This window comes from Carassius carassius, chromosome 10 (assembly GCF_963082965.1).
Source record: "Carassius carassius chromosome 10, fCarCar2.1, whole genome shotgun sequence".
Taxonomy (NCBI): domain Eukaryota; kingdom Metazoa; phylum Chordata; class Actinopteri; order Cypriniformes; family Cyprinidae; genus Carassius; species Carassius carassius.
In genome coordinates this window covers 7556066-7582914 of record NC_081764.1, presented here as the reverse complement: position 1 = coordinate 7582914, position 26849 = coordinate 7556066, and the positions used below count along the sequence as shown (strand labels likewise).

The window sequence follows — 26849 nt, the reverse complement described above, 5'->3', positions numbered from 1 at the left end:
GGGTTAAAGCACTTGACCCCTCTGGGTCTAGTGTCAGTGCTTTACATGAGGAGTGAGAGCTGTATTCTGACCCAGATGAGACAGCTCCCAGCAGCCCTCAGGGCACCAGGACTCACTATCAGAGCAGCACACATCACTCAACATGCTGAGGAAGAAGTTTTTTATATTGCATGCCAAATTATTTCCTACAAAATGTCATCAGAGGACAGTGGTTCAAAAAGTATCCACACACTTAAGCTGCACTTAACATGTATAAATGTCATTGCATTAGATAAAATACCAAACAGTCACTGTATTAATCCGTTATTTTAGCTCTGGGTGTGCTGAAGATGAACTGTATGAAAAAGACCAAAATCTACACATTGATAAATTGAACATTTTATTTGTGGAAAAAACCAAGCAAAGTGCATCAATAGACATTTCTACTGGAAGCAAGGGATATGATGAAGAAGCATCTAAAAGCAAAGTCGTGCACATGCCAGAAGTCTGTTGAATGCTAGCCCTGTATTAGCCATAGACAAGGAGCAGTGATCAATAAAAAAAATTAATGAGATCCACAATTTTTTCATTAACAGTAATGAGCAAGGAAACAAAATGAGGAGAAAAATAGATTCTTGCTTACAAAATTAAAACTTCTTATGCAAAAGGAAATTGTAAAGGCATTTTTACAAGACACTGACAAAATTTAAGAAGCCAGGACTATACAGGTACACGGTAATTTCACAAGGTTAACGCTAAAGCATATGTAAACAAGCATTCTATATTTGGGTTTCTGACAAAGAAAGCTAAAAAAAAAAGTAACCATCTTTACACAGTAAATTAAGGTTACTAGTCGTACACAAGAACAGAGCTGCTTGCGCGTAAAAACTCCATTGCCATTCATAGCCTATTACGTTGGCTTTTACACCATTTTGAATTATACATAAGCACGGTTTAAATTCAGCAATCGTTTTTTCTCCTCAAATCAAAATAAATTAACATACAATTCATTGTTCTTTTTTTTTTCTTTACAGTTTTACAAAATTCAGGTAACTGTTTCTGACAGCGGATAAGGCAAGTGAAAAAATGGCTATATTCATACAATTTTACGAAACATTGCGTTATGCTATACATTGCACATTTGATGACGTTTGGGGTTAAAATGTAGTAAAATCTCAGTAATCAGAATAATGCAGAATAATTAACACCCCATTGATTTGTGATTTGTCAAACAGCTCCCATTCTGGTTATTACTTTGCATACTTGTAAGAAAAAGAAGATTTTACGAAGTGTCTATCTTGAATTGCACTGATCTAATTGGGTGAGAAAAAGTCAATATCAATACAACTTAAATGCTTTGTATCCAACAATCAATACCGCTTTGGTTGGTTAACATCACAAATATATAAAGAAGACACATGGTTACCCTCACAAAACAACCCAGTGAAGTCTTCATTTATACATAATGCTTTAGTCTGTCTACTTCTGTTAACAAAAACAGTAACCTATTCAAAGCGTCGAAGTTGCCAGCCAATAATATTGTCCATTTATCTCTTCATTTCAAAACAACACAAAGGCTTAAAAGCACAATTTGTGAAAGGGAAAAACAGCTTGATGGGAGTTTACTGTAATAATTCTATGCTGTTACAGAATTAACACGCAGTACAGTGACAAAAGTCAGTTTTGTCTTTACAGACTTGACATGAATGTCTATGACTTTACAAGTATACAAATCTTCTGCATATATCAAGAGGACAAGAATTACACATTTGAAATGGATTATATTAGACTTTATTAAAATGTTATATCACACATATGGTAATTACATTTTGAATTATTCATTTGTCTAGCATGTCTTCAATATCAAATTCCTTTGGTCCTTCAATAAATAAAACTCATATCATATACACATACTTTGTACAAGTTTAATACACTTCAATAGGGAAGATGTGCTGACCTTGAGATGTGTGGGACTGCCTGCTAGACATCTTGCGTTAATGGGGAGCGGGAATATTGTATGAAATCATGCTTGCATCAATTTATTGTGACAAATCAAAAAATTTTAGTACTGAATGCTTGCGAGTTTTCCCATGCATTCAGTGACAGTTCATGTTCAGCACAATATCACTTATTTCTAGAGTTGGGACTGTTTTAGTAAATACTGCACTGCTTACCATCATCTAAATTTCTGTAGATTATGGGGAAAAAAAACTTCACAAGTTTGTATTCAGATTAAAACAAGGCAGAGTAAAACCCTAAGATTAAAATCTGTATCTTTCGATCAAAAATAACTATAAAACAAAAGTAGTTCTTCAAAATTAAAGGCCTACAGACCTTTTAGTGTTTTTACAATACATCATATGTAGACCATAAAGAACAACAAAAGCGGTTACGATTGCAAAACTGGATGTTAAGCCAAGGGAGTGTTGAGAAAGCTCAAATTCACCTCAGAACGATCAAATCCATAGCTCACATCAAGCTTGCAATTTCTCCTTGCAGTTTGTGAATGGCAGCTGTTTTCTCCATAACACACCAGATGCAAAACACCATACGTTCAGTATGTTGACGAAACCAGATCTCAGGACCATCAGTGCACAAATGTCCAGATCAGTTGCAAAAAGGAAAAAAGATCCCAAAACAAAGCAACAGAAGAATGCAGCCGTCATGACACCAGGACACAAATATTTCCACTGTTTCCAGGAGCAGAGGGATCTGTTTCGATGGTGTGAAATCATTTCACAGTGTATCTAGCACCATTGTGAGAAGTTTCTCGGGGATCTTCAGAAAAATCATTTCAGCACTAAAGGGGAGCTGTTGGCTACTTTAGCTGAGAAAAACGGTCCATCCGAAAAAAAAAAACAAACAAACAGGGTACAAAGATGCAACATAATAAATTAGAGCAATAATGGTCCAGAATAGTTAAAATGTTGGTGGTTATTGTGCACCACGGACATTTACATATATAATTTTTTTAAAACAAAAAAATGTTGATTCAGCTGCACATCCACATACAAATATAATACAATACATACAAGAGTGGGATGTCTCCAGGAAGGGAAAATCAATGGTCCGCCATGGTTGCACCATTCACACAAATGTATGTGTAGTTATGTTGAGTGTGTGTGGGTACAAGGACCTTACATCCCTGTTTCAATGATAGAAATGAATACGAGTTGACTCAGGGCAAGGAGAGGGGAAAGTGGAGGCAAAGTACATCCCTGCTGTCTTGACAGCGTCCGAGGTGCTCAGAATGACTCATCGTGCCCGACCGAGAGATCTCCCTTTGGTGTTGAAGCACGGGATGAGCCCTTGTCCATGCTCTCGGAGCCAGAGCTCTGGTGCTGCTGTTCAGAGCTGGCGCTGGAGGTCACTGTGGAGGACGAGGTGGAGGAGGTGCGGGTCTTCTCCTTAAAGTCTGTTATGATCACTGTGACATTCCCCACGGTGATGGCCAGCTGCTGGGCTGTGCTCCTGTCAATGTTTTTCAGCTTGGGCCTGCAGGTTTGGAGATGGGGAGAGAGTGAGAGAAATATTCAGGAGGGTAATGCGACAAAGAACGCAATTTTGATCATGTGAAAAAAATTGATAATGGCTGTATATTTGTGGCTTCAATTTATCAAATGAAGATACAATTCATGTGTCATGTCTTCTTTGCAAAGTAAAAACATTACAGATTCTCTCTGGTCACGTCCATAACAAACAATTCTATGGTTGGATAATGGGGGGCAAGTCCAGCATTTCACCTTCCACAGTATTTGCGTGATTTTGATATTAAAAGCTGAAAAGGACAGGGGTATGGCCGTTGCATGCAAAAAGACAAAAGCAACTAACATAAGTAACATAAGTAGTGCTAACATTTAGGAATAACATTCCCTTTAGTTTAGTATTCAAAAATTTGAGATGAAATGTTTTTCCCAAACATCAGAATCTAAGAACGCAGGCAAAGATTAACAGTGATCAGCAAGATTAACACTGAACAGCATTAATAATTTCATACGATAAACATTACCCAAACTGACACACAAATTTACACAAAATGCCCACCTCAAAATCTGTCAAAAAACGGAGACATATTTCCATGGTTGTGTGCATGGCAAAAGCACAAAGCTAAATTTCATTGATTGGCATTAGCCTCAGTTGTTAGTAGGCCACCAAGACAATGTGACACAATGAGCTCTGCTAGCAGAAGCAGACAGAAACTGAACGGTGGGACGGCAGCCAACAGGGCGTGTGTGGGAGTAAAACTGTGCTGCTCATTTGAGATCAGCCCACGACTCGCTCATTCAGACAGAAAGAGAAAGACATGCAGACAGATAGAGAAAGGCATTCATGAAATCAGAGCACTGTCTGCAGTGACTTTCGTCATTGCTGTCTGCCAGCTTTGTTCACTGTCAGTGTGACTTACAACACATTCTCAAGCCAGACCTTCAAAAGCAGTTATTATTATTATTGCAATACCATTACTCTGGCTTTTAAATGACTGCATCAAGCATCTTTATAAATCTGTAGAAATAGAATAGAAATAACCACCACCTGAACAGCACCCTCAAAATGAGTAATTAAACCACAGAAACCAATATTCTCAGTTGTTTTCTGTAACAAAATTCATGCTGGCAAATTTGTTGTTGTAGTCTGGATCCCTGTGGAGTAGGGAGCCAACATGAATGATCCACAAGCCCAAAACGCTACAAGGATTAAGGCCTGTTCACACCAAGGATGATAACTATAAAGAGAAGGATAAAGATACAGTTCTAAACATTGTTGAGTCCACACCACAGCTATATCGATAAAGGCACAGATAAACAATATCGTTGGAATCACGTTCAGAATGATTTTTTTCCAGCTGATTAACGATAAAAACATTGCAGCGGCTATTTGCACCAAGTGTAAATAGCTATCGATTCTATTTACACCATGTTAAAAGTTTACTATTTATAGCAAATACTGGCAATTATCTGCACCTCAGTATTGAAGTACACTGTAAAACAGTATACAATATTAACTTGGAGTGTAAATTGTAATTTTAATTCAAATTATTAAATGAATGCCACCTTATTGGGACAATAAAGCCCTCCCTACACCTATCCTAACCCTACCCAATACTTTATTTTCAACTTTTTGAATATATTCTTCATTTTCAATGAAAATAAATGCTTTTCTGATATGATTTTAAATTTGAAAGGGGAGGAAAAAAAGTTCGCCAAAAGGCGGATTTGAACCCAGATCGACCATATCAAAATGAATGTGTCACACATTTTACCTGTATCTGTGCCACTGGAGTTGATGATTATGGGTTGTCTTTTGCAGTGTTGGTGGGCGGCGTTAGTGTAAATAGCTTCAACCAACAAGGCAGGCTATTTGCACTTAGTGTAAATCGACACTCCGTAAAAACACTGACACCAAATTAGAATCAATCCTGCTATAATGAGCTTGAGAATTTAAAGCAGCAGATTATTATCCTTATTTTTTCAGAATTCTTTGATAAATAGAAAATTCAAAAGAGCAGCATTTATTTGAAACAAATTATTTGTACAATTATAAATGTCTGTGCTGTCATTTTTGATCAAATTAAAGTGTTCTTGTTGAATAAATTATTAATTTAAGAATTTATACTGACTACAAACCTTTGAACTGTAGTGTACATGTTACACTAACTTGATAAACTATTAGTAGACAGCAGGAATATGTATATAAAAAATTATTTTGGTTGACTGGTAGGCAAGTCAGTATGTAGGTATTAAGTAGGAAGGAAGGATGAAAGAGTGAAAGAACAAGGGAGTAAAAGAAAGAGTGAACAAAAGAGTAAAAATAGATAAATACATAAGAAAATATTAATTTACAATACCAGCCTTTCTACAGCATTATCAAAGAACAGCCTCAATTCAACTTGAATTGAAATATGATTTCATTTTATACATCTTGTGTCCACCAACACACACAAAAAAACTTTACAGTAGAGGGGTAACTGACTGCAAACTTTGCTGCAAACTTGAAACAGTGCGGATTTGTCGTTACAGAATGCATACAAAGATAAAGGGGAGTTACCTGGAGATATGGGAGTTCTTGGTCTTGGTTGTGGATTTGCCGGACTGAATGCTGTTGCGATCACTGGGTGGGCTTTGATGGCTGTCTGACTTGGGTCTGTGAAGAGAAACTTTTCTGGTTACACATGCCATAAAGCAGAAAATCTGAATTTCTCACATTCTTATTGGTGACTAACATACTTGTTCTTTTTGCTCTTGGGTTTCTTGATGACGGCTGGGGTGATTTCTTTCTCTCGGTCCTTCTTCTCTTTGTCAGGCTGCTCCTTCTCACTCTTGTCCTTGTCCGTGTGTTCGCTGTCATGCGGATTTCTATCGGGACGCTCCCCCTCGGCTCGATCTTTCTCAGGCCTCTCAGGCTTTTCCTTCTTGTCTTTCTTTGGTGGAGGAGGAATGGCGTACTGCTGGGCCACCTGCTGTGCCACCAGCTGCGAGTTTATCCGGGGTTTTCTGTGGGGCGAACCGAGTTAATAGTCAGTACCAGAGCAGCACTAACTCCACTGAAACAAGTAAAGTAAACTCTTCACTTAACCGCCGAATCTGGAGATTATGGAGTAGAAATGCAATATCTTAAGTCTGAAGTAATATATCCTTTTTAAATTAATGTTCTGTTCTGCAAAACAATGCATTTACAGTAATGCAGAAATCTATGGTGAAATGCACTCAGCCAGGATATACATGTTAAAATACACAATTTTCTGAAAGTATAGCCATGTCTCTTCAAATTAGCCATGTCAACAGAACATTAGAGTGATCAAAATGTATGCTTTTATTTAATAAACCACTAAAAACTGACTGAAAGAGAAAGAGGCTGTTTTGCTTAGAGCAAACCTATTCATTCATCTAGAACTGATAAATAATCACTAAAAGACTGGAAAAGATTAGATAACTAACCTTGTTTATTTGTTTTTGAAAAAATACTGGATGACATACTATTCATGAATCAAATCTATGTCAGATCACAGCAAAGTCTGCAACTAGTGGTCAAGGCTAAATGAACTCAAATTGTTATATCAAGCACCTCTCACTGGAATAATGTACAGTACTAAAACACGTCTGCTCTTCATCATACATCTAAATGTAATCCACCTCAGCCAGTGTTTACACAAAACCATTTTAAAGCACAGATTCTCTGGATTGTTGTGAGGGCATTAAGACATACCTAGCCAGATAAAGCCCTCTGGAAGCATTTCAGGGACTAAAACCCTTTCACTGGTCTCCTGAATGTGATGACGGCCCATCGCCAGCTGTGTGGGTCTGCTGAATGTGTAATCTCATTACTCTACTCCTTTAATAAATGACTGTGAGGATCATAGGGTGGGACATTTGCAGCATGACAGGGACTAATCAGATTAGTTAGAAGGTTTGGCCTCATTTGCCAAAAACCAGAAAGAAAGCGGTTTTCAATCCAATAGACCTCTGAAACAAACAAGCCAAGCCTCATCAAAACTCGCATAGAGGGGAAAAAGTTTACTCAAATGGTCAAAAACATCATTATTATTAGCTTTTTACACTCACAGGCTGTCCAAAAAAGCCATAAAAATAGTCAACACAACTTGATCTCAAGTATTACGAAAGCAATATGATAGCTTTGTGTGCGGATCAGACCCAACTATAAGCCATTTACTGAAATCATATATTTATATCAGGTATTTACATATTTTCGGATAACCTTTATGCATTTAAAAGTTCAAACTTGTCGATTTCATGATACACATGAAACATATTTTTTAATATAGCAGTGTTCTACAAGAAAATACTATTTCAGTTTTTCTACTTCAAAATATCATGTCTAATTAAACTGTTAGATGCCCTTTCTTTTTTAAATTATTTCACTTGCAATTTCTGAGTGTAAACTGACCCTTCGCCCAGGAGATTGATTGACAGTGCTATAACTAGTAAAGAGGAAGAGATGATCGTTCCACGTGATGCTTGTACTGAGGTCTGAGGTAACCTGCTCTGTCTTGTCTGTCAATTTCCTCTTTGCTCCGCAATGTATTTTTCACTGCGTGAGAACATGATGTGTGGCGTGAGAGCACCATAGCTTGTCGGACATAGAAACAGTCTTAAGGTGGCAGGTCTTTGTGATGGGTCAACTGTTTCACCACATTTGTTTTTTTCAGTGTGTGAACTTCATTTACAAAAAGCGCAAACATGAAACAAAGGCTGAGAAGAAACTGCACAATATATTCATCTATTCTCATTAGGGATGGGTATCGTTAAGGTTTTAACGGTATTAATACTCTGACCGATACTGCTTAACGGTCCAGTACTTTAACGGTATTCTTATCAGTACTTTGTGTTGTGTTACTTTGTGTTGTGATAGGCATTCGAAAACTTTGCATTTCTCTGTCTGCACATAATGCCCTTTTGAAAGTGTGTGCGAGATCTCGCAGATTTCACACACAAACGTCTTAATATCGCAAATTAGAAATGTTTGGTAAGATAAAATGTTCACGATAACATTATTAAACAAATCTCTTCGCCATCGTCACTCTTTATTATTAAGCGGGAGTTCTCATACTGTTATGTCTGTGCGTGCGCCGCGCTCGTTGTGGTGTGTGTGTGTGACTGACAGACATCTCGCAGATCTCACAGACAAACGTCTAATATGATCGCACATTAGAAATGTTTGGTGAGATAAAATGTGCACGATAACATTATTAAGCAAAAATACATAGTACATTAATTTTTTCCCTCCAGTACCGAGAGCAGAACCGATACCGTCAGATCTTACTGATAATACGGTCTTTAGCCCCGGGGCCATTTTAATACCGGGTTTCGGTACCCATCCCTAATTCTCCTATGCACCATAAATACACAGTTTACCAGTTACAAAGTGATTTATAAGAACCTTTACTAATGGTATCTATGTAGCTGAGGAAACCTTTCTTGCGCTTCTGTGCTCATGCACACATTCTGTAATGGTTGCGTCTTGGAGTCTCTCTCTCCTCAGTGCGGTGTGGAGTTAATTAAAAGCAGAGGGGCTGTGTCTGAGATCTGAGGCAGAGCACCATGCAGCCTGAGCCAGCTCACGTTCCTCAAGCATAATGGCCAACATCTGGCAATAGCTGGGGGTAACACAGGATTTCGATCATGGGGGAAGAGCCAAAGCCCATGAGTGTTTTTGCTTTGTCTAAACATTTAGACTTGGGAGTCCTCTTCACCTCAATATTTCAGATCAATCACAGTTGTGAATGTTTAGGTGTTTAGATTGTGGTTAGATTTCCAAAACTCACGAATGAAAGATAAAGGCCAGACACATGATCTATACAAGTGCACAAACATGCTTGGCCAATGCATTGCACTGTGCCGTTGTATGGACTGAAATGAAAGTCATGCTCTAACATTTTGGAAAGTGATGACAAAGCACAGCCTTTGTTGCAACAGGTTGTCACTAGAATGTCATGTTGTGCCTGGTTAGCAGCGCAAGTGGTCACAGAATAAAAAATAATCAGAATACAGTTTAAGTACTGATAGAAGCTGCTCTAGTGATCCTAAGACCCATTGGTCCTGTTGATGCCCTTCTACTCAAAACCAATAGATAACCCACTGGAGGTTTTAAGAAAACTTGTGGCCCTTAGATAGCGATGGTTCTTTCACTCCCTATGACTGATGGAATACAGCCGCCTTTCTCAAAGAGACCGGCCAAAGTGAAGCCAATCTATCCCTTATAATGGGGAATCATGTTCATGAGGCCAGCACAAGTACAATCAATACAACCTCTGTGAGAAATCTAGATGAGCTTCAAGGCCCGCTGGCAAAAGATACTGTAAAGCATCTTTCAGAGCATGTGGGAATAGTATGTGTTGGGTCTGTGCTGGTCAAGGCAAGAAAAACAAAGATGATGAACTAACACGAAATGATGAAAAGCTTATCATGCCTTACGGCTTTCAATAAATGGGAAAAAGAGTGATATGCCAATTTAATAAAGTAATTACCGTATTTTCCGGACTATAAGTCGCACTTTTTTTCATAGTTTGGCTCGTCCTGCGACTTATAGTCAGGTGCGACTTATTTATCAAAATTAATTTGACATGAACCGAGAGAAATGAACCAAGAAAAAACATTACCGTCTACAGCCGCGAGAGGGCGCTCTATGCTGCCAGAGACGCTGCTCAGTGCTCCTGTAGTCTACACTGAGCAGCATAGAGCGCCCTCTCGCGGCTGTAGATGGTAATGTTTTCTCTTGGTTCTAAATGAATGCGACTTATAGTCCAGTGCAACTTATACATGTTTTTTTTCCTCATCATGACGTATTTTTGGACTGGTGCGACTTATACTCAGGTGCGACTTATTGTCCGAGTTTGGACACACCTTCTCATTCAAAGAGTTTTCTTTATTTTCATGACTATGAAAATTGTAGAGTAATTAGGTGTCTGATGGATGTCACAGATATCTGCCAGCATCTATGAATTAAATATTCTGGCAACGTCATTTATTAGCTAGTTAACAACTGCATCTTAATCAGGTTAGACACCATACTGAATATAATGTGGATGAAAAGGGGTTTGTCAGGGATAGACCTACAGTCTTTACAATGACATGCACTGTATAAAAGTCCTAAGTCACGTAACTTTCACAACTCTCAACTTTGAAACTGTTTTATGGAGTTTTTGTCTACTGAAATATTTCAGAAAGACATTTCGCAGGCAGAACTTTCGATATGTTGTTATCCAACAGTAAAAAAAAAATCCATTGAACAGACTGTATTTTAGTCCTACACTGTCTCATTTTCATTCCTGTCAAAAATAAATATGGTGTTACCCTGACTAAGGCCTACGAGAACAATCAGTTCATCACACACCAGTGCTGAAAGCCACAGACATCCGTCCATCACCTGTAGTACCTTGAGCGCTGTTGGAATTCGCTCTAATCCAGACCAGAGATTTGTCAAAAGCACACAATCCTCCACTTAACAGGGACTTGGCTTAGTTTACCTTTCAGAGGGGGATCAAAAAATCCCTTCTAACTTGAGGTTAGCCCTGGAGTCTAGCACCGGACAGGCCCGTGATTGATTTGATTAACCTCCCCTCAGTGGAGATTTGTATCAGGGCAGTACAGCAAGACAGAAACAGGCAGAGTTTCTGAGCGTTTGAACTACGACTCAGTGCCAGCTGTAACTCAGCCACGAGAGCTCACTGGCATGTCAAGCCTGCTGTCAACACTCCCGGAGCACGACAAAAACCACACAATGCATTATTTACTGATCGACACATGACCGCCTCATCACAACCTCGTCCTGTTGACTGGGTCTCGTGTATGAACACAGGTGGCTTCACTCCAGTGGAACAGCACACAGTTTGAGATGGACACGGACCAAACTCACATTACCAAACAGACGATGCCAAGTCGAGGGAAACCTAAATGAAGCTGGTGAGACAGGCCATTGTGGTTGTTTTGGAAAACCATATTACTCTTACTATGGATTAATCAGGGCATATGTCACATTTAATTTGGCTTGAATGAAAATGAGGCTGTGAGGGACAATGCACTGTTGTATACTTTGGTTTCCATCATTTAGAAAACACAGGGAACACGTGCTGTGAAAATTACACATTAAGACAAATATTGCAAGCTACTGAATGGTCGGCATCTCTCTCCCTCACAGGCTTATTTTCATTTGCATCAAAATAAATGATGCATATTTCTCCAGTATAGTATACTGTACAAAGTACATTTCCTTTAAGCATAGAACACCCAAGATTTGAACACCCAAAATTTGACAAAATCTGCAGTTCAATATAGAACACTGTACAATACTGTATCCCACATTGCAGTGCAATGCACTTGACTTGTCTTGTCCTGCCATGTACAGTTTGACCAATGAACATAGAAACTAGGGATGCACCGGTTGACCGGCCATAAATCGGAACCGGACGGTTTTTGCTTAAAATACGCGATCGGCAATCGGCCGGTTTTTGGTCTTTTTTGCAGATTTTTCCGGAAGTGCACATTCTACATTGTAATCATTCGTTATTATGCGTTTATGAGGAAGTATTTTGAAATCTGTGCGCAGGACACGGGCAGCCGTTCAGCACTAGAAGTGCAGGAGCTGCGCGAGCGTATCTGTACCGGTCCGTGCCCTGTGAAGGATGTTCAGATCAACTTCTCACGTGTTGGATGAGAAACGAAACGGACTAAACTGTGACAAAACTGAAATGCTTTTTTTTTTTTTTTATAAAGTAAAACTTGCATACGGGTTTGAAAAGCCAGAAGTAAACATCAGTTCTGTATAGGATGATTATTTTTATTTTACCTTAAATTTACATCGACTTGATTTAAAAATCACCTGCTGTGGCACACTGAAAAAAAATGTAATTCATCCAATTAAAACATTTTAGGGTAATGATTCACATCTATATTTTTTTAACTTGAGACAATAGTTAATTATTTTTTATTGGCTCAAGTAAAAAAATATAGATGTGAATCATTGCCCTAATTATTTTTTTATTTTTTATTTTTATATTGGATGAATGAAACACTTTGCATCTTTGTTTTATTCGCACCAACATTATTTGATTTTAACATTTTGGAATCATTTATATAGCATACTTTTATGTAGTCTCACTGGTAAAGACCTTTTTTTAATTTAAAACCAAATTTAAAAACTAAAACAAATACTGAAGGCTGATTAAGAAACCTCTTATTGAATGTGTGTTGATTGTGTTGTTTGGACTGTAGAACTATGCAGTTGTTGCCTTTAAATTTCACATGGTTACAGTTAATGTTTTCATTTAAGGCCAGTTCTATGTAGTTTCAACCCAATTCAAAAACAAAAGCTAAATGCTGATGTCTGTACTAGGGCTGTAGCTATCGAATATTTTAGTAATCGAGTATTTTACCAAAAATTCCATCGATTAATCGAGTAATCGGATAAAATGTGTTTTTGCTTAAAGTGCAATATTAATTATGCAAGAGAAAATAAGACTCCTGGGTCTCTTAAAATTAACAACTAAGTTTCCTTTTTTAGAATTTTTATTTTATTTTATTTTTAAATGCATAGAATGCAATGCATACATCAAAAATAATCATTTAATTATTACCCATTGTTTCTCTGTCTGTACTTGTACTGCTAACAATGACAATAAAGTTGACAGATGAATTAAGTGCATTTAAGTGCCATTCAGTTTGGGTTTTAAATAAAGCATTTTCTGAGATGCACATTAAACACATAAAACATTAATTTATCTTTTAATTATTTAAAATTTACTTAACTTTTTGGTAAACAAATGGGATTTACTATAAAAAATAAAAGTTGTGTGATTAAAACTTAAAAAAAAAAATTTTTTTTAGTAGTAGGCTATGTACATTCTGCTGAACAATAGTCTTTAACCAGACTTTTATTTTGAAGGGTTTGGCGTACCTTTACAGTTCTGTGTATGTGATGTGACGCTAGTTTTACTCAAATCAAACGGTCAAATGCTCATGAAGTGACTGTCAGAGCAGTTCTGGAGATTTTGTTCATGTGTTCACGTCTTTATTTAGTGAGACAGCAGACGCTGAATTCACCGCGAGCTTCATGCGTGCTTCCGTGTTTAAAGAATTAATTAACAAAGACTATATGCAAGATTCATTTTTAAACGGACTATTCCGGTTTAATATTTACAGATATTAGTCCATATAGTGATTTGATGTAAGTGCAATGATCTATTTTTGATTAATTCATTCAAAATGTGGCAAATTCCGTGCCATTCCGTTTTTATGACTGGATTCCGCGATTCCCTCCGTGTTTTCTGCATCGCGGGAATCATTGGGCCCTAGTTGTGGTATGCCAGCTTTATCTCGCAATGGACACACGCCACGACGTTCTCTTTACGTTTGCCCGCGCTCTCAAATCAAAACACTGCTGACTCCTTGCAGTATGCGATTTCGGAAGCAGCACTTGTGTCTCCTTCCGCTTTGTGGGTGACGTAAACGCGTTGTGTCACATTAAAAAAAAAATCACTGCCAAAGAACCTGACGTGAGATTTAAAATAAATTAAAAGAGGCTTCGAGGCAGAGGAATTTGCCTCGATCATTTTTTGTAATCGAGTTACTCAAGGAATCGTTTCAGCCCTAGTCTGTACCATCTATGTTTGTATTGAATATAGGCTACATACTGTGCAGTTACTGCAGTTAATTTCAGATGGTTACGGTTATTGTTTTCAATAGCCAAAAGCCAATTTGGCCTATTAAATACCAAATAAACATCTCGTTTATGCATACTTTCCTTCTTTCTTGTTTGTTGCTTAAAGATAAAAAAAATAAAATCGGAAATCGGCATCGGCCAGTTTGCTTGTAAAAAAATCGATAGCAGAATCGGCCATGAAAATCATGATCGTGCATCCCTAATAGAAACATCATGATTTAGCCAAAAACATCTCCTTGATTCATTTAATCTAGTTCTTAACCTAAGAATTTATACAAAAATTGATTTAAAATGTGAAATATTCATAGTTACTTCTAGTAGATAAATTAATTATGCCACTTGATGAATTAGTTATGCAGTAAACCGCTAGTATGGTGCTAGTATTCCATTCCAAACATAGTCCTCATGCTCAACAGGCCCTCGACAGAAACCAACATGAGTAAAAGGGAAACTTCAACTTCAAGATTAAACCAAGTGAAAATGCATGGGTCATTAGAAGTCAGAAACCCTTCACAACTTTCTCGCTGCAAAATATCCAGGCTCAGTTGCGAACAGCCCTTAAGCCAAGAGAATTTGTTTTATTTAAAACTAAAGGTTATCATGAAGGGTTTTCTTAGCTTAAATGTTTTTTTGCAACCAGCTATTGCCCTTTCTGCTGAATATTCAAAAAAGTGTTACTCAGATGTAATCATATTTCCAAACTAAACCTTGATTACATTATATAATTTTGTACAAAATTTCAAACATATAACTGGTCATTTTCTAAATGTAGGAGTGTGCAAAAACAAGCCTTGGTCTGAAAAGTAATTAATAACACCGCACATGGAGGCTCTTTAATTCCTGGAGCAGTTGGCATTTCTGTGAGACTCCGGTCTAGGCTTCAGTTACAAAAATGTTAGCGGTGCAGTAAATTACAGTGGCGTTAAATAAAACAGATTGCTTGTAGAAGCAAGACAGAATGAGAGAACGCTCCAGTGAAGACAGGCTACAAAAAAGTGCTCAATTAACACAGCTCTCCATTTCAAGTGCAGCATAACCAGGCAATCACTGTCAGTGACTCTTGCAAGCTATGGGGGCACAAAGTGGCCTGGAGAGAGGACAATCGGGTCAATGGGATACATATCTGCTACTTGTGTATGGCTGTACAGGCAGACTGCAATCTTAAGAGCAATCTGTTGTCATTTAAAAGACAAGTCTATTTAAACTGAACCCAGACTCTATACTGAGCCTACGGATTTAATTAATCTCAGATGGAGGACTCTGAATGTAAAAAATGCAAAGCACTTATATTTGTCCTAAAAATACTCTACATTTTTTTTTGACATTTCCTGACAGCATTCGTGAGATTCTCCACTTGATTTAACATCATTCGCCTCTTACATCATGGCAAAGGCGACAGTTATGAGCAGTGACAGTTCGCAGAGTGCCTTGATCCTCTGGCATAGCAGCATTATGTGTCTTGCTGGTAGGGGATGATGAAGCTGCCATGTGTGCGTGTGTTGAACAAGCTCTGGGACCGGGCTCCCATAAGCCATTCTATTAAGCGATTAATGGCTTTGTGCCTGCTGTACAGAACAGAGATAGTGAAGCCAGCACCTAGAGAACAGGCCCTGGGTTCTTGTTCTGTCGCTCTCGACTGGGTGGAGGACATTAAACATTCATCTCCACCTTCTGGAGGGATTCTGCCCTCTCTCTTCCCTGAGGAAATTGCTCTCTGGGGAGAAGATTTCAGCTGTGGTGAAAAATCTAGCCATGATATCTAACTGCTCAACTTAGACATGGACGTGAAATGCAATATGAAAACGCAGCAGTTAGCTGAGTGCAAAGTGTATAAAATAAAAAACACCAAATAGTGACATAAATGCAATCTGCGGGATATTTTATTTTAGCAGAAAATTATTGATCAACACCCCTCAGGAGGTCAAACTACACAGTTTGTGAATTTAATTTTCTATTAATTTCATACATTAATAAAATTTCTAAGCAATGTTTAAAAATACAAATGTCACAAACTGTTTTATAGACATCAAAATAAATAAACAAAATTAAATAAAAAAAAGAAAAAGAGAAAGACATTTGCAAGTAACAGGGCTTTTTCCTCAACACAATCAAGGGATTTGTTCCTCCAGTGTCATTTTAAAAAAATATGACTAGAATTTTGGACTAGCAGCTTCTGTGTGGGCCTGTCTAGAAGTAGCAAAAAAGCGAGCGATAAAATTTTTTTTTTTGTCTAAACATCTCTTTCTCTTTTTGATCCATCCAAGAGAAGACTTCCTGTGTTGTCTGACCTTTCACCAAAGGAAACCGCACTATTGCCCTTATCACTCACACTGCAAACCCAGGTGTAATGTTTGTGTTTAGCCCACATAAGGATCTATCTATCAGCACAGGCTTGTCATGTTTCTTTTCACATAACGGCCTGAAAGAGTTATCCTTTTTCTATCCAGTTCACTCCCTTGAGTGCTGCCTTGCCTCTGACCTCTATAATTACAGCTCACTTTTTGATTCAGTATGAACGAGTTAAAGGCTGTGCAATGTGCACTCTTTTCAACAACAATTTATTGAATATTTATGTCTAGACTAGTCTGCTCTGCTAAATTAATAAGGGGAAATGCAACAATGAAGCACTTTTTGTTAAGTGCTCAAATAGAAAACCACGCTGTGGCGCTGAACTAGTCCTTTGTGATTGACTTCTTGCACTGAGAGAAAAACGAAGAAAAAAAACTGCATTAAAAAGAATGTGTGAAAATTAGACATTTTTGAAAATGTTATTTAAAAAATCATATTTGGAGGCTGGATTTGTTTGCAGATGTTGCTTGATTTGATATTTTGCACGTGATTTAAAGCTACCATGTTTTCCAAAAGACCATGCTGTTGTAAAATAAAAGCTTCACATGTGAGTTCACAAAAAACATGTTTCCCTTGCAATCACCTTCATACGTTATCTGTGAATCCATGCCCTTACTGCTCTGAAGAATTTCAATATGTCATAGAAAAACACATCAGCAAGTAATAAAGCAAGCGGACTAATCCTCTTAGCACTAACATCTATTTACAACCAGAGCTGCAGATTGGAATGGCTGTATATTTCCTCTGGCAAAAACAGATTCCAGCTTATATCACGAGCTGTCAGTCACATCGGCTTCTATTGTCTGCCTTACCATCTTCATCAGCGCTCGGCATCGCAGACTACCGTGAGTCAGCGCCCCTCAATCGAAACTAGAGGTCGACCGATATATCGGTCGGCCGATATATCGGGCCGATATTTGTCATTTTTTTAATATATCGGCATCGGCCGATATCCGTGTTTAGTAGCGCCGATTTAAAGTCAGGCACGTCGGCTGGCAGCCCCGTGTTATTGGTGCGGTGGAAAGTGCTGCTGCAGCAGCATGTGAAGCACTCCAAGCCAAAAGTTTTGGAAGATTCAACAGCAGTCCTGGGAGATAAAGGTAGTCAGAGAATTTCACTCTGTAAATGGGGTTGAGAAGTTGGCAGCTCTAACAAACACTGCAGCGTGACGTTACTAAAGTAAACTGTCTCTGACGTTACTCCGCCCCGCTCACAGACAGCACCGCGCTCGGAGAGACAGCTGTGCTGGAGCTGTCACATTTGTTCGGAAGCATGGTTTGATGCAGACAATAACCAGTTTTCCATCCAACTCATTTGTATTTAGGGATGTCAATATTCGATAATTTCCATGATCGATCGTCGTTTAAATTAATGATCAATTAATAACCTTAATGCTGCAAAATGCGTCTGCAGTGGTAGGCTATTATTATTATGTGCAAAAGCCACTTGGAAAAAAAGCTTTCTCACCCGAATTAAAGGGGTTTTAGTCTGAATAAAATGCTAGTAGTAGTACTATAAAATGAATAGATGTGATTATGATCATTTGATAAAATGAAGAGAGCGTGCCATACGTTGGGAGATCATTTTACTTTGTTGACTGTTTCCCGTCAAGGAAGACCACTGAATGCGTCTCTTTAAATAGTTTCGTGGTGCTCGTTGTTGTATTTTAAAACGCAACTGCAATGTTTTCAAATGACACACTATAGTAGTGGTGCAACGGATCATCATTGATCAATATCTTCGGTTCGGCACACACGTGACCCCCGGATTGATTTATGAAAAAAAAAAAGTTGCGCATGTTCAGTCCACACTCAGTGGTAATGGCGAGCGGAGGAACGGAGGAGCTTGAACGCCCCGTGCATTTTGGATTCCCTGTCAGATATAATGATGAGGAAAGAGGTTAGAGTGAAAAGATTGTGCCAGATCTTTATGAACAGGAGAAGAAAACAGTTGTGGATGAACTATCCCGAGCATCCTCTGTTGCGCTCACGACAGAAGGGTGTACGTCCAGGGGGACGGAGAGCTATTTGATGATAACTACTCACTTCATCACAGCACACTGGAAAATGAGAAGTCGGGCTATTATGTTAAAAAGAAGATATTATGTGCACTTTAAGTTGATTTCATATATTTTAATTTAATAATTTAATGTTAATAAAAAAAGACAAAACGTATGTTTATTTGTCTTGGCCTTTTTTTTTGTTTTGCTGATCCTAAAAATGATCCGATCCATAGGCTACGAGGACGAGCGAGTGCGGGTTTGACTAGATGTATTTGGAGGTTATTGCTCACGTCTCGTTCTGCACATATCCAAATGTTTCCATATTCGCAATGTATCTGAATGTTAAACTATAATATTTTTTATTTATTTAATGTAAACTAGACAGATAGATCATCCTCTACACATGAGCAAAAACGGCCTTGGAATAACAGCAGAGTGGACCGGTATACTACGGTCTATTTAAACTGACCAGTGTAACCTTTTATATGTTTGGTTGAGTGTTCTTTATTTTAATAATGAACAGACTGCGATGTAAGTTTGAAATTAGAATGCACTTTAGATGTTCTGTGTCATTTATACCAAACACAAATGTTGCTGGTTGCTAGTGTGTTTGCAGCACTACTGTTATTTATTTTTTATATATTTATTTTTTTATATTTTTCAGTTTAATTGATTTTTATTTCTAAAATTGTATTTATTTAAATGTATATTTAAGTTTACATTTATGTTCCAACAAACTTGAAAAATTCTACTTGATAAATGCTCTAAAACTTTAATGCAAATGATTGACTATATATATATATATATATATATTACCTGTTTTATATATTTAATACTTGGTCAGTTTATTGATTTTGTTTGGTTAACTTTGGATACATTTTTTATTTTAATACCGTGCAGTGCACCAAATTAAGATTCGAGAGATGGTTCAAGTCAGTGCTCAATAAATGATGATAAGTTTAGAAATGTTGTGCATCCACTTATTATTAGGGTTTCATTTTAGCATGCAAATGAAGGGGAAAACTTCAAGATATCGGCCCTAAAAATCGGCAGCACATATCGGCCATCGGCTGACTCTGACCTCTAAACATCGGCATCGGCTATAGAAAAACCCATATCGGTCGATCTCTAATCGAAACAACTTCAGTTCCTACTCAGTTAGCTGATTAAGTGTGGTCACCGAACGTCACTGACTGTGGTTACGTGATATGCATGAGTCAGGCAAATGGCAACTGACTGAATGACATGCGGCAGACGAGGAGGAGGAAGACAGAGAGAGTCGAATGAGGGTGAGCCCAGTGCTTCCCTGCACTGGGTAATGATGTGCTCCATTCTTCCTTCCCTCTGAGAGGCTCTTGGCTGAGTGAGCACATCCCAACAGAGCCGTCCATCAAACTCAGCATGCAGTGGCCCACAACCCCCTCCTCACAGCGCACACACGTACAACACGCACACTCACATTCATTCACTCTCTCTATTCTTTTGGTTCCTTTTTTATCTCCTCCCTGGTGCCTTGGCATCTACCTCCCTTCAGAATCACATGGCCAGAAATTTCTCTCTTGTTAAATCACTTTCAGGCCAATTTCAGCCCACTCAAACAGACACACACACACACACACACACTTGGTTGAAACTCAATACGAAGCATCAACCAGGGCAGGGAGGATGGGGTTCAGTGGCAGGGCTTGAAAATAAGGACTGCCCAATAGCCCGGGCCGCGATATTACACTGTTCCAGAGCATATGCATGACTGTCAGCCTTCAGTGACAGTCTTACTTACCAATAGAGTGAGTTTAATCTCCTCAATCAGCTCTGCTCTAGGCAACTGTGTAAACGCCCACCATTATAATAATAAAAATAATTAAAAAAAAAGGTCTGTAATAATAATAACAACAGCAACAATAAATTTTTTTGAGGCAGGGCCAAAAATTTTAATTTAGAAAAAATACTTAGCGTTGAGCCCTGAGTAGGTCCATAAGTCTGAGATGTATTTAAAATGTACTTTTCATCAATATTCTTGGTAGATTTCCAGAAGCAAAATAAATTATGCTAATTACATGAAATTAAAAAGCCAAAATACATTTTTAAAATAGAAGCAATTTAACTGGTGGTCTCAGACTTTTAGGATCTCACTTCATAAAACTGCCAATTCCAAATAACACAATGGCCAAATATTGTTTGACACGTCAGCCTAGCAAACATATTAATAATCCACCACTATTCATTACCTCCATCTAAACTCTTAAAGATACAAAATCTCATCTGTGTATTCAGATCTCTTATTTTCACTGAAAGACAACTATTGTGCTCATTCACTTAAATGTCTACAATCTCATTAAGAAGTTTTAAACACTCAGTTAACACACTGGTATAGATTAAAAGCTTATGCCTGTGGTTTAAAGCAGGTCTAAATGCTGATAACTGTGGATACGAAAAGTGTGTCTAAGTGCATTTGTTGATGCATGTAAGAATTTGACACAGTGTTAGCAGAGCCTGATTGTGTAATTTCATTATCCTCAACAATCTGCACCTAAGCATTGGCAGAGAAAATTACTAGATTGTAAATCTCTGCTTCAATTACACACACCGAATCTAAGCCATCCTTGTTGATTTCACAAATCAACTGTCAAGACAATATTATGTTTTTCCAAGCAGATAAAAAGGCACTTAAAACCTCAATTTCCAATCGAATCAGGAAAGAACCAGATAATCTTAACAGATCTATGACTTTTTGTACATACTTAATAATCAATCTCCTTGCTCAATGTGCCTCCCTGTACATGACACACGAGAGAGACAGTCAACAACTGAAACTTGTTGAACATGCAATGTTAAAACATCTCACAATTTTGATTCAATTTCGATTCAGTGACCATACAGAAAATAATTCAACAAGGTATCCTTCTGCAAAGCGTTGGTGAGTTAAAGAGACTAGATGTCAAATTCAATGAAAAGATTCTGTAAAAAGCCATAGTAAAATATTTGGTCAGACCAATCAATATTCGAAATACAATAAGTGGCAGGTCTCCAACCTTTAATTCAGTGTAAATTAATTAATACATCAGAATGGCTTTAAACTATGGTAATCAGTATGTCTTGTTTTCTGTAGATCAACTACTGAGTATTTGATGCACTAAGTAAACACATATATGCCCTTTAAATATAAAAGTACATAGGCTGCTAACATTTTGTCCTGTGTAAGCTTTATCAATAAACAGAATTTTTTAAAATTTAATAATCTAATGCAGACCAGTTCAGAACCGCAAAGGAATTGCAATGCATCTGTGAATTGATTTTCCCCAGCACTATTGCTGAGTGTTAAAATATAAAAAGCTTAATAAGAAAACTGGGCGAACACCAAGGAGAAACTGAGAGGGATATCTAAGAGAGCAAAATCAGTTCTTTAAGTAAATTCTAGTGTGAAGGCGCACAACTCACATTCACTTTGCTTTTTTCCTCACATGCAAAGAGAGAGACCAAGCGAAAGTGTCTTATATAACATGCAGAATTGACAAGCTATATGTAAACAATATTCTTTATGGTTTTTTTCCTGTCAAAATACTTTAGCTTTTAAGAACTGCCGGGTTCTCTGGTAGTGGGCAGAACTAATGCGAAAACGACAATCTCATTGGCTGGCGCTCACCTATTATCGTCCCTGTTTTGAGCAAATCAATTCAAAAGAATGCACACAACCTGATTAATATTCATAAATCCAGCAGCTCATTAATCCTTATTGCGTTTTATATTGTTCTTATTGGTGGAATTTGTATCATTATTATTTTTATTATTATTATTGTATTTATTATAATTTTTTTACAGATAGAAACGGAATGGCCAAAAAAGCACCACCACCAGTCCTAAGTTTAGTTAAAATGGCTAATTTGCATTCATATATATGGTTACCAAGTTTAAATTCAAATTACTAAAGTTCTATCATTAAATGATACTTGATTATCATCATATTATAATATCATATTATAATGCTTGACTGATGTTAAGAGTGTACTTTCAGATATTTAATAAGCTGTGCCATTTTACAAACATGTGTATGTGTTTGTAAAATAAACAGTACATCAGTCTGGCAAGTAAACGAACAAAAAAAAAAAAAATTTACTAACCAATGGTGATTTAATTGCCTGTGTGTCTGTAGAGGGTTGTGTGGCTTTGCATTTGATTATCTTTATTGAAACAGGAAGGGGAAAAAAAAAACTACTTGGACACTTGTTTAAAGGAGGAAAAACTTTGGCTGGGACCTGGCAGGGAGCTTGAGGAAATTAGATTTTGATGGGCTCAGAGGAAAGAGATCATTTTAAGCATTCCTTGAGGCTCAAGAGTGTTTTAGTTCAGAATATTCAAAAATGAACATGAAAACTCGAATCCAAAAAGTGCTACCTCATAATATACAGACCGCACTTCTTCTTACATATCATGCATCAAGCCCACAGTGATGCAGTAGACATTTCTGCCAGGTTGACAGTAGCATGACCCTAGATAACCTCTACTGCCATGGAAACAAACACTGAATGAGTCTATGAAGTGTGCAGCTGCTGTGTGTAAAAAAAAACAGTGAGAGACATGCCCTCCGGCAAAAATGTCAACCAACTCATACAATCCTGCAAGTTGCGGATACACGAGCATGAAAGCAACACATAATTCATTCAACACTTAATTAGCACACTGTCGAGCATCAAATTGCCCAGTCCACAAGTGAACACCCAAACCTTTATGAGATCTGTTAGGGAGTCAAATGGGCAAAAGAGACTATTGTGCTTAATTAACATTTTTCCCAAAAAGTTGTCTTTAATTATCATTACAAAAGTCCACAGAGGCCAAGTTCACGCTGCATGAAAACAATCGATCAGCCCTAATCCAATGTGCTCAGTAATCAGATTAATCATGATGGTGCTTTCAACAGACCTTCTTTACATGACAAAAAACATTTACTGCTTATCTACAAACATCCTTGCACAGGGGGTTGCTGCATTCTTTGAACGCCAAAGACCAACAAAGATAACATAATTGGTGAGTGGAATGTGTTATCACACCGCAAAGACCCATTCATTGAGGGGAAACGGAGATAAAACATGCTGAGATGGGAGCATAAACCACTGCACACTTGTATGGGAGCGCATCGTTTCTCAGCGAGTGCCCCACGCTCCCTCCCGTGCACCACTGGAATACATCAAACATGGACAAGATGGCTAATTAGTCCTCATTACAAAGGGAGTCAGGCTTCTTACATCAGCAAACAATCACATCCATCAGAGCTTGACAGTGTAGATCAAACAGAGACAGAGCGACTCTCATCACCAATATCGTGTGTTTTCTATTTAGTAGACTGATAGAAGCTGGACTGCTGCCAGTGAAAGTGAGAAGAGGGGTTTCCGTCCCGACATGCATGGTATCTTTTTTTGTCATTACCACAAACTTAACACGCCTGCTTTCTCCGAACAGATCCATGAGCTGTGCTCGGTTTCGAAGGGAATAAACGCACTAATCGTTATTGACAAATACGCCGTCTGAATTCTCCCAACACCTCTTCTTTCCCTCAAACGTCAGAAAAGCACTGGATGTAAAAGAGCAAATGAATTACTGTGTGCAGCCACATATTACTCATCAGTTCACACCACATCAGTCAGCTAATGAGAAGTGTTGGCGGGTTCACACATTAAAAAAAAAAGAAAAAAAAGTGCAGTGCAGCCCAGACAGACGTAGAACATAAGTAACCGTGGATACACAGCTACACTCACTTACAGGAATATGACCACAATGGCATTTCAGGCAAACCGAACATTAATTTGCTGATTTAATCAATGGTTCTCAATCCTGGTTCTTGAGTACCCCAGCACTGCACATGTGCATTTATTTAACATATTTAAAATGCTATCGACATATTTCCCATGCAATATATTATGCAAAACACAGTACAGTCATCATAATAAAAAAAGGATTTTCAAGCCAATGCCATTTAAGAATTAATTTTGGTTCAAATGTGACGAATGTAAAGAAAATGTAAAAAAATTCAAAGAACCTTTCTTGCAATGGAAGCCTTCCATGAATGTTAAAGCTTTTCCATAGTTCCCAATAAAGAACCTTTATTTTTAAGAATGTACAACAGAATGAAATGTAGACCTAATACTTATACTGAAGTGTCCAGCCAGTAGGCAGTTGAATATCCCATGAACAGCTCAAAACCTATTACATTTGGGGGAAAGAAATGGCAGAGAACTGTAAGCCAGGAAGTGATAAAGTGCTGTAGGTATCATTAAAGTTGTTCCTCATCGTTACACTACATTCTTGTGGGATATCATAGGGAGCGAAGGATGCATTTATGCTGCTTTCAAAAACCAACCAGACATTCTAAATAAGGGGTCAAATAAGGTTGACCTCCAAAACGTAGAGTCTTCCAGGACAAAGAATGAGAACAACATGATTAAATGACCTTTGTGAGTACACCTAGACCTGTTAGTGACAGCTTCTAACTGAACAGCACAAACATGAGAGCAATGCAATCATCCAATTAGACAAACCAGAAAGACAACATTAACGTCTGAGTCTCTGCTTTAGCTAAACAGATATTATAAATGGGTAGCAGGTTACTTTAATTCTTAAAACAAGCAGAAACTGATACCCTTGCAGACCTGTTACAACATAAATGTCACATTTTGAAGAATTTCTGACACCTGATTGACATTTAAAGGTTTTAACCAGGTTAAAATGCCAGAAAACCCCAACAAAATTTGTTTCCTGATCTGAATCTGACCAGCAAATGTATCTATAAAAGCTTGACAGCATAAAAACACACCTAAAACAAAAAATGCCTTTGATCAAACCCAACAAATGCCATCCATAGCATTTAATGGGAAATCCGACAGGAGCCAAACACTGCAGCAGTGCAATAAATAGCAAGAATGCATCTGCAGGCATGCATGATCATGGAGCTGCAGTCAATGCATCTGCAGGCAAATCCAATGCAATAAATTGTGTCCAAGCTAATGCAGAACAAAGAAAGTTTGCCTGCCACTGCAATGACTGCACAGGCTGGCTGCCACACTCAATCTAGTGCCAGTCATCAGACTGAATAAATGACATTTAACTTGCAGGAGAAGAATGACGTTTCTCTGAATCTTAAAGAGCAAATCAACAAGTAAAACATCGAAATCAGCTGCATCAGTGATGAGATCAGGATTGTAATGCTGCAGAAGTCCAGTGTAAATGCCCATACCTGGTAGACGTGCCCTTCCGTACATCACAGATGCTGCATTTGAAGGCTTCGGCACTGTTTTTGAAAGTGCACACGCTACAGTCCCAAAATCCGTCGTCCGCTGTCGGTTTGGCTTGTCTTTTCGGCCTTAAATAACAACAACAAAAAAGCCCAAATTATTAAGGTCAACTTCCATGCTGTCCCCCTAACATCCTACACCTTGAAGACTGTCTCGAACGCGTTTAACAACCTAAGTGGCACAGAAAAGTGACAGAAAATCCGAGCCATGACGTGCGAGGACGGTTTATTAGAACCGGAAAATACTGGAAATTCACGCTAACCAGCCACTGTTCTTCTCTACTGCTCCCAGTCGCCGGGCTTAACAGAGATAATAATACACTTTAAGGTTCTAGATTGGTGTCCGTTGGCACTGCAGCTAGCGTTAGCCAGCGAGCTAAAGATATCGCGTCGGTAAACGGCGTGAAATTGAATGTCACAAACCGTCCATTTAACAGTGAACTTCGATTAAAACCCCCTTCCGAAGAGGCCAGTCGTATTCCGTAGGAAGAAAATTTCTTTGTCTGAGAGGCACTGAGTCGTGTTGAGAGTCCTATGTGAAGAAGAGAAAGCCGCCATAGCTGGGCTTGTTTCTGAGAGAAAGGAGAAACACTCCTCGAGAAAAGCATCCGAATATCCACCGAGCGAAAAAACAAAACAGCCGCGCGGACACCAAAATCGCCTCGGAAACTACCGTCTGTTGACGCTTTCTTACCTGGTTGGGCTCTTTTTGTCGCCCATGGTGGAAAACAGACTCTCAGAAGACCGAGAAGGGCTCAGTAATTAACAATAATTATGTGTGAATGTCCGCGTGAGCGTGTACGTGTGTGTGTATGGTGGATCCACACAGAGAGAAGCGCTTGCAGGCAGACTCGCCTTCCCCCGACTGACTGACTGACTCTAGGCAGGGCGAAGAGACTGCGGACCCCGTGACTGCGCCGCCCAATCACCGCTGTCGTCGGATTAAAAGTCTCGCCAGAAATAATCGGCACGGATAGAGTGATAGTAGTACACTACTCTCCGATTGCCAAACGTAATTAGGCTGTGTGCATGTCGAGCTGAGAGAAAGCAGTTGTGAAAGACTGA

At 38.3% G+C, this 26849-nt stretch overlaps 1 protein-coding gene across 2 annotated transcripts; it reads right to left on the bottom strand.

The window, feature by feature from the left end:
- Positions 1 to 366: 366 nt before the first annotated feature.
- On the bottom strand, positions 367 to 26849 carry LOC132151651 (RING1 and YY1-binding protein B). 2 transcript variants are annotated; one of them, XM_059559920.1, is made up of 5 exons: positions 26479 to 26849; positions 25728 to 25853; positions 6204 to 6470; positions 6025 to 6120; positions 367 to 3474 (listed from the first exon to the last, which is right to left on the bottom strand). In XM_059559920.1, exons 1-5 carry the CDS (start codon positions 26502 to 26504, stop codon positions 3225 to 3227), a joined length of 765 nt encoding a protein of 254 aa, XP_059415903.1. In that variant the 5' UTR covers positions 26505 to 26849; the 3' UTR covers positions 367 to 3224. The 2 variants fall into 2 exon arrangements, with proteins under 2 accessions (XP_059415903.1, XP_059415902.1); XM_059559919.1 differs by lacking the exon at positions 26479 to 26849 and adding an exon at positions 26208 to 26424.